At 44.5% G+C, this 8,992-nt stretch overlaps 1 protein-coding gene across 1 annotated transcript in view; it reads right to left on the bottom strand.

Annotated features, from left to right (window-relative positions):
- NIM1K (NIM1 serine/threonine protein kinase) overlaps positions 1 to 8,613 on the bottom strand; it is a 16,159-nt gene extending 7,546 nt beyond the window's left edge. Inside the window, exon 1 of the mRNA XM_006912436.1 lies at positions 7,622 to 8,613. Coding sequence (XP_006912498.1) covers positions 7,622 to 7,913 — 292 coding nt within the window. The 5' untranslated portion in view covers positions 7,914 to 8,613. The remainder of the gene's footprint in view (positions 1 to 7,621) is intronic.
- Between the last annotated feature and the right edge of the window lie 379 nt (positions 8,614 to 8,992).

Raw genomic sequence — 8,992 nt, 5'->3', positions numbered from 1 at the left:
CTACACGACCGCTCCCCTTGCTTGTCTTACTTTGGGTTCTGCCAGAAGCAGATCCGGAGGCAGAGCTTCACTTGCAAGTAGGTTATGAAGGAGGTGACACCAGGAAACAGTGGTAGAAGAATGAGGAAGTGAGACAGCAAAGGGAAGGTGGACAATAAAGGGTGTGTTACTGAGTAAGTTACCACTTAGTCCCGCTGAGAGCTGTATCGTGAGATGAGCTAGAGCTGGGGTACTTACACATAGACTATTGTCAGTAACTGGTTGCTGGCTGCTCCTGGGGGGTGTTAGTTCCCCTGGATTTCTGGCCTCCCATGCATGCAGGAAGTGAAAGCCCAGCAGTAAAGAGATGGAGAAACTGGCATTTGAAGGTCAGGCCTGCATGCAACTGAAACGGTAAGGCCCAAGGAGACTGGGTGAGGCACCGATAGCATCTGCCATGTATATATAACAGATGTGTAATAGGCATGTCCAACATAACATATGCAACACTGAGCACTTGCTCTCCCCACACCCCAAACCCGCTTCTGCTACAGTCTTCCCAACTTCACTAAATGGAAATTCTATTCTTGCCACTGTCCAGAACAAAAAACTTGAGTATTCGACTCTTCTCTTTTACACTCCATTTTCAATCTATCAGCAAATTCTGTTCTCTCTCCCTTCTAAATATAGCCAGTCCAGCCACTTGTCAGCATTCCACTGCTACCTTCCTGGTCCCAGCCACCATTACCTCTTGCCTCTATTATTGCAATAGGCTCCTATTTGATCTCTCTTTTTCTGCCTTTGAACCCTGGTAGTCTATTTTCAAGAGAGCAGCCAGGGTGATCCTATTAACTCATAAACCAGGTCATGTCACTTCTCTGCTCCCTCCGCAGGCTCTGGTTTCACTCCTAGGAAAAGCCAAAGTCCTTACTATGGCATATTGGGCCTACCTGATCTGGTCCCTGCTACTCTCTGCCCTCATCCCCCATGGCCATTTCTAGAGAACAACAGGCACACTCCCACCTTGGCACTCTTACGTTTGCTGTTCCCTCCGCCTGACTGCTTTCCCTATATGCATCCATAGCCAGCTGTCTTATTTCTTTCAGTTTAATTATCCCTTTCTCAGTAAGGCTGTCCCTGGCCAGCTTACCTAAAATTATAGCCCTCAATGCTCCATGTCCCCCTTCCTGCTCTATTTTTCCTCTTATCACTAAATAACATAATGAATGTTTTAGTCACTTACTTTTGTCTGTCTCTCCCCACTAGACTATAGTAAGCTCCACAGGGCAGAGACTATTATTATTCACTGCTGTATCTCCAGTCCCTAGAAGAGTGCTTGTTGCACAATGTGTAAGAAACAAATATTTGTTGAATGATCTCATTTAATCCTCTCGAGAAGCCAGGACAAGTACACACTCAATTCGTACCTTACTTTTTCATTTACTATCATGTCTCACACATCTTCCATGCTATCACACGTTCTCCATAATCATGACTTTTAATGGCTGTTCAAACCTTCCATCTAGTGTGTATGCTTTAATTTACTTGGCCATTCCTATATTGCTGGAGCACATAAATTATTTCTAATCCTTTGCACTATAAATAACATCGCAATGAACTTTTTTTTGGTTATCATATTTCTAATATTGGACTTATTTTTAAGATTCACAAAAGTCACTTACTGTTTTTAAAATAAGAAAACTCAATTTTTAATTGAGGGATCACTTTTAATGAATGTGTTCAAGAGGAGGGATCACTTTTTTTAAATCAGAGAGGCCTTCTCTATTAAGCTTTACTAGAGCCTGAGCTAGTTCCCTGTCTTTTCTTCCCAGGAGATTATAGCATAGAGAACCTACCAGAGACTACTGCCATGCATATGTTTTCCCTACCAATACTGGATTTTCATGAGAAGTTAGAATACTAACTTAATTCACCAAGTATTTGTGGAATGTTTATTCTTTATAATGCTTTGGGGTGGGGGGGGACTCCAAAAATCAATATAATACAATGTCTGGCACCTAGGAACTTGTGACCAAGACACCCAAGACTTTCACCATACCCTGGATTTGTTAAGGGTATGGTGAAAGTCTTGGGTGTCTTGGTCACGAGACACTAAGAATCTTGATTCTAAGATAAGGATCATTATCTCATTTATACTTTCTCTTGACCTCCATGTACCCCCAGGTCAGTGCTTCCAAATCTTTACTCTCGTACTAATTGCTTGCTTTAAGCTCTTCAATGGCTCCCCGATACCAAAATCACAATATCTAAATATGCAAGAAGAATCTCCATAATCTAGCCCCTGACTACATCACCCGTATCTCCCACTTCTCTGGGTGCATCCCAGGCTCCAGCCTGAGTTACTTTTAAATCTCCAAATACCCCCCAACACTGGTTCACACCTCCATGTACTTTGCATCTTCTCTCTCTGCCTGGAATTCCCTTTCTCCTGTGTCCTGTATAATTTCAAATCTCAAAACCCAACAGAAGCCTTTCCTAGTCGACAGACCCTTTCCTGAAGGGTTTGGGCACAATCGAGAGCACCCTTTGTGCCTTACTTGGTGGCAGAACTTATCGATTGTTTCCTGTTTCTCTTTGTTACGGACTGTGAGTCCCTATGAGGATGGAACTGTATCTCATTCATCTTCATAAGTCCCATAGCAAAGTACGGACACAGGAGTGTTTATTATATTTTTAAAAGGAGGAATAAATGAACTGATAAATAAATAGAGAAGGAGAAAGGGTTCTGGAAACATGAGACGAGAGTAATAGAGAGGAAGAGCAGGGAAGAAGAGGTCAGGAAGGGCAGCAGCAGAAAAACAGACGGGCACCACTGCCTCTGATACTTTTATTTGCGACAACAGATGGGACATAAAATATTCAGAAGCCGAGTGCATCATCTCTTTTGAGAAATTTTTAATCAGCCTTAAAGAGGACTCATGATAGCTTCAGCTTACAAGGCCCAAGGGAATCTAAGATGTTAGCTATAAAAATAAACTCTGGCCGGCAGGGCCCTGTATTAGACCTTTGTTTCTAGAGACCAAAGCAGGTGGCACCTTTCTAAAAACTACTGTCCTAGGAGCTGCTCCTGGCACTGAAACCCTCTGCTCTCCTGGGAATCTCCTGCCTTTTCTTATCCAGACTGTCCATATTTCCTAGAAAACCTGATGACAATTCTGGGCAAGCTGGCTTTGTATGGGTATCGTATTTATACAAATCACTATGCATATTACCTAGTCTGACGTGACCTGGCAATGGGATGGGGGATGTGAAATTTCTGGCAAGCCTTTCACACCGCTCGCTGATAAATCTCCTTCCTCTTTTAGAGGTAAAGGTGTTAGAGGAATGTTCTCCCTTTCTTTCCATGCCAGCTAGCTCAAGGGAGCCCAATGTCCTCTCTCCTTTTACGAGTCACAGTCTTCCGGTCTCGACTCTATCATCCTCCCCCGAGATTCTGTTTTCCAATATCTGAACTGCCATCTCTTTCTTCATCCCCTCTCATCAGTTTGCTTCTGGGTTTTCCCCTCCTTCACACTTCTCAGGTCCTTTCATTCTCATTTCTCTCCTCTTTCCTTGACTAGAGGGCTCCCTGAAGGATAGAACCCCAGAAGAGAGATGAGGCATGGTACTGGGACTAGGCCAGTATGGGATGGGCCTACGAATCAGGAGGCGAGGTCAGGGATTCTTTTTTCTGTTGCATCAGTCGAATGTGCTCAGTTACCTGCCAATACCTTTTCTGCCTTATTTTAAATTGTTTGTTGAACTGATTTTCCCACTGCCTGTGCTTTTGGCCTTCCTCCCCTTTGGAACATACTATCCCATAGCCAGGAGGTGACTTGTACCTTTGATAATAGAGCGACTCTGTGGCAGGTTAGGAGTGAGGAGAGCATGTCAATGAGGTCACCGAAGTCCCCAACTGCATAGCAGGAAAATGTTGCATTCTCCAAAACTCAAGGGACTAGAATTAACTTAATTTTGTAATACAACAGACAAGAAACCTGTGGAATTCAAGAAGAAAGTCACTATAAAATACCAATTGCTGTTCTTGTTCCTCTTCCCTTCTCAGAGACACTTCTTGGGAACTTAGGGTCTGCTGAGAAAGTCGAGGGGCCATGTGACCTTCAGGACTGCAGCTGACTTGACACAGGCATGCCCTTGACTCAAAGGTAGCCCGACATTGGCTGGCCAGTGGGCAATCATAGTCTCTCTCTTTAAAATCTGACAAATAGAATGAAGCTAGTGGGATGGAGACAGGCAAGAAAGCTGAGAGATTATGGAGATGAGGGACTGGCAACAACCATTCTTGTCCACGTACCTTCTAACTGAGCCGAAAAAGCCGCTCAGCGGAAAGAAGTATGAAGATGGAATACATTCATCAAGGCCAAAGAAGGGGCAAAGACGGTAACATCTTGAAATCTGGCTCTGGATCCACAGTATTCCCCTGAACACGATACACCCCTTTCAATGTGAACTCATTTGAGTAGGCTTCTGTTCCATGAATGAAATGGCATGTGACTTAGCCCTAAGACCTAGACTTCTTTGAAAGCAGACTAATAATAGCATTTAATGAATATTACATGCTCTGTCTAGGCACGTGATAGATATTCAATATGTTACATTTTGCTCCTCTTAGCAATCCTATATAGCTGACATAGTTTCCTCAATTATACGTGAGGAAACTGAGGCACAGAATGGTAAAATAATTTGCTCGGGTCACACAGCTAGAAAAAAAAAGAATTAGAACTTCATTCAGGTCTGGCTGACTCCAAAGCCAATATCTTTCCACAATATTGCACTACCTTCTGCTGCTTAAAGACACGTTGGCAGATCCACCTTAGACACTGAACAGGGAGACGGACAGGTGGGAAATAGGCTGCAAGAAGAGCCCTTCTCTGAGTCTTGGGTGTATACGCTCTCACTCCATAATTGTTTCCTGTCTCCTTGGACCTTTTGCATGCATTTCGAGGGCAGGGCCATCCTTGGGAGTATTGCCACAAGAGAGAAGAATGGCCTACGAGCAGGCCTGAGTCTGCCTGGGGTCCGGTGTTGGAGAAGGCAGTGGTCCCCTTTCGGCTGGCTGATCCAGGCCGGGGATGGAAGAGATGCGTCCTCCACACTGGACCCAAATCCAGAGGCAGCTAGGTGGAGTGAAAGGACACTGAGCTCTAGACCTGTCTCTGCAGCGATCTGGGGACAGCCACTTCTGGGCTTCCATTTTCTCATTGATAAAATGCAGGAGGACTAGATGAGGTGTTTCCCAAAGTGGAACCTTTAAAACTCAAGGGGCACAAAATGATTTTAGTGCATGAAAACAGCCTTAAATAACACTGATTCGCAGCATAAAAATGTTATTCCCACATTAGTTCCCCTTTAGTTCTAGTTCCCATAATTAAGGCAAAGAGAAGGCTTCAGACTGGTTGTTGGCATGTTTTAACCTACTTTCTATTACTTGGTAATTTTCCTTAAAACTTTTTAAAAATTGCTAAGAGAGCAGATTAAAAATTTTTTCATCATATACCAAAAAACTGCAACTATGTGAGGTAATGGATATGTCAAATAAACTTACCGTAATGATTTTACAATATATAAAATCACTACATTGTACACCTTAAATTTATACAATATTATATATCAATTATATCTCAATAACGCTGGGAAAATAAATAAATAAATAAATAAAACATTTTAATTTGTTTGCATTGTATTTATTTTTGTCATTACTCTCAATTTTTTTTCATTACCGTCTATTCATAGTGCAAGTGATGTTGGTTTTCCTTATTTTAATAATATTAAATGTCTTTTTAAAATAAGTTTATTTAAATAAAAAATAGAGTTGTACCAATGATAGCTACAATTTATTGAGTAGTTACTATGTGTCATGTACTTCATATATGTTATTTCTAATGCTCCCAACAATTCTAAAATAAGAATCAATATCTCCATTTCATAACTGAAGTCACTGAGGACCAAAGAAGCTAAATAATATGCACAAAGTCAGATGTCTAATAAGTGACTGAATCAGGATTTGAAACAAACTTGTCTGCTTCTGGAGTCCATGTGTTTCCCGCCATCCCACCCTGCTTCTTCTGCACTAGATTCTCACATCTAAACCCGCTCAGGAAACAGCTCAGAGTTGGCCACATCCAGCAGGCTCTGCTCAGACTTTTGCCTCTGTGACTTCTTTGCTGCACTGGACGCTCCCCCCTCTCCGAATCCTTCTCCCAGAATTCCTTTGTCCAACTTCTCTCCCCTTCCTAATCATGTTTTCCGTCTCAATTTCTGGCCTCTTATCTCCCCATATGTTTGGTCTTTTGTCTTTCATTCTTGCTCTAGACCAGTGAAAAGCAACCTCCGTCCCAACTAGACGTGACCTACAGCACTAGGTCCACTTTTACAAGTAAAATAAGCGCTGTTACTTGCTGCATGCTATAAGTGAGGAACCGGAGGCTCACAGGAGGACTGTAGTTTACAGGTAAGTAAGTTGAGCGGCCGAGACATGAAGCCATGAACCCAGACACTTGGGATCAGAGCGACATCGAAGGGGACTCGGAGCTCCAGAGACTTGGGATGTGTGTGCACACACACACGTGTGTATGTGTATGGGGGTTATGGTGCTTTTTCTATAGAGGCCCAACATAAGAATGGGAGGGACATGGGATTGGGGGTTGGAGAAGAAGAGTGACTTTGGAGACATGGTGGCAGGCTGGATCCCAGTGGAGAAAATGTCAGTAAGTGACCCTCAGGGAGACGGTAGAGCCCATGGGCTTTACCGTGTTGGTAAATTCGATTGAGTTGCAAGCATTTCTTTTCTGTCTTGTAACTCCCTTATGGTAGTCTCTAGGCTTCAGCCAAGTTAGAGGTAACTCGGGGAAGTGCCCACACTGGGTTGGGGCAGCATGGAGCTGCTGGGCTCCCTGCACAGTTCCTCCCTGAGGCCACAGTGGTGGGCACCTCTGGTCTAGAATCCAGAGTGACCGGTAGCCAAGCAACCACAGCTCTTTGGGAGAGCAAGGAACCAAGCAACACTGAGAACTAGTACAGAGTAGACTTAAAGAAGAGAAGGTTCTGAGAGCAAATCCCGTTCCCCCAAATGTAGTTGCATCCTCGGGTACGGAGGAGAGACTGGACCCTAACATCCACCAACAGTGGTGATCCAAGAGGTCTCCTGGGCCATTCTGTGTCATTGGTAATGACCCACGAATACAAACAAAAGTTATAAGGACTTGCAATATGAGTTGCCCTGGAATAAGAGGTTGCCAAAAAATGAAACCAAGCCACACTCTGCTTCATTTCTCCAAGTGAAGGAGGACAGATGCCCCTCAATGTTTGAGTGGATTCATCCACATGGTATAGTGGGAGAGTTTTGGGAGTCGGAATCAATCTAAGATTAAACGCTGAAGCCACAGGTAACTTCTCTGGATCTTAGTTTCCCTATCTGTACAGTAGAAAGAAAAACATTGACTTTACACCATTACCGTGACAGTTAACTGCCATAACAACGGACAGCGGCTGGCACCGGGCTTGTGCTTAGCAGGGGTTCAGTGACAATGCTTTACTTGCTTCCTTGGCCCCGGACGCCTATCCCACCCACAAACAAGGTTCCGATACCACGCGGGGTCATCCTTGGGAGGTCGTATCCTACCTTTGGTTAAGGAGTGAATCCCAAGCTTGACTTGTGAGAAGTTCCCGCTTCCGATTTCCCCTCGGATTCGGTAGAAACCGATCCGTTTCCCCAGCGTGATCTCTCTCACCACCTTCTCATCTTGGGACATGTCCTGTGTCAGCTTCTCAAAGGGGGTCAGCTGGCGAGCCTGCCCCTCCTCCTCCTCCTTGCTGCACTCCGTCTGACAGCCACTTTCCACGCTGTCCCGCCAACCCCACCTGGCGTAGTGGGGGTTCACCAGGCCGCCTCCATTCACATACACTGCAGTCATTGTCACTGCGGCCTCCTGTCTACATCTCAGCCAAGAGGCGCCGATCAAGGGTGGGTTGGGAAGGAGCGGAAGAGGCCCAGTGGGTGGGAGATGGGAGGTGAGGACGGCCAGAGGCCCGTGTCCGTGAGAGCTGGCCTGCGGAAGTCGGAGGAGGGCAGAGGCAAACGGGCCAGCAGAGCCTACCCAGCCCAACCAAAAGCTGCCCGCCTCACCCGAGACGTTTCACACTTCCTTCATGTTGAACTTCCCAGCACTAACTGTGCAATTGGTCACACATTCAGTTACCATAGTCACTTCCCTGATCAGGCTCCAGGAACTTTCTGGCTGGCGGTGCAGTCTGATGCTCTCTGGTAGGTGGCTGTGGCCCAGGACAAAGGTTCCAGTTTGCTATTTCCTTCGAGGGCCAGAGGATCTTTCACTTTGCTGTGCGAAAATGTGGCAGATGCCCCCAGGTCCCTGCTGCTGGCGCTTATCTCTGACCCTCTTCATTTTGCACTTCTCTTGCTGGCAAGTTACAGGGCTACAGAGACCTAATAATCTGGACCCCAGGAAAGAAGAAACCTGCAAATCAGCCTTCTGGTCACACGGGCAGCCAGAGAGGGATTAAATCCCTGCAATGTCACTTTAGCCGGCCTTTATTTAGATGAGCCTTCCTCTAAGCCGTGAGCTGTCTCAAAAATTTGGCAGGTGCTGGTTCATCCTAAGAACAGAGAGTAAGAAAATATATTAGCCCATGCCAATGCACCGTACAGGTTTTATAATGAATGTGGAATTGCTTTTTAAGCATTAGTCTAAAAACACTATAGCGATTTCAGTTATGACTCATACCAGTAAATAAATGCTTGATTATGTACGCTCTAGTAAGAAAAAAATGTACATACACACACCCCTCAATCTACATTTTAGAAAAGCCCTCACAGCCTATAAATATTTCTAGCGAAATAATTTTTTTTTTCTTGACGTTTAGAAAAATATGCATGTTGCCTCGGGTTGTTTTCAAGCCAGATTTTTTAAATTATAATATCATGGTAATGATGATAAAGATTTTCTATTAATACTAGTTCTCAGAAGTTCACATA

This window comes from Pteropus alecto, unplaced genomic scaffold (assembly GCF_000325575.1).
Source record: "Pteropus alecto unplaced genomic scaffold, ASM32557v1 scaffold73, whole genome shotgun sequence".
NCBI classification, from domain to species: Eukaryota; Metazoa; Chordata; class Mammalia; order Chiroptera; family Pteropodidae; genus Pteropus; species Pteropus alecto.
Note: the sequence above shows the minus strand (reverse complement) of the source record. Positions and strands in the feature narration are given on the sequence as shown.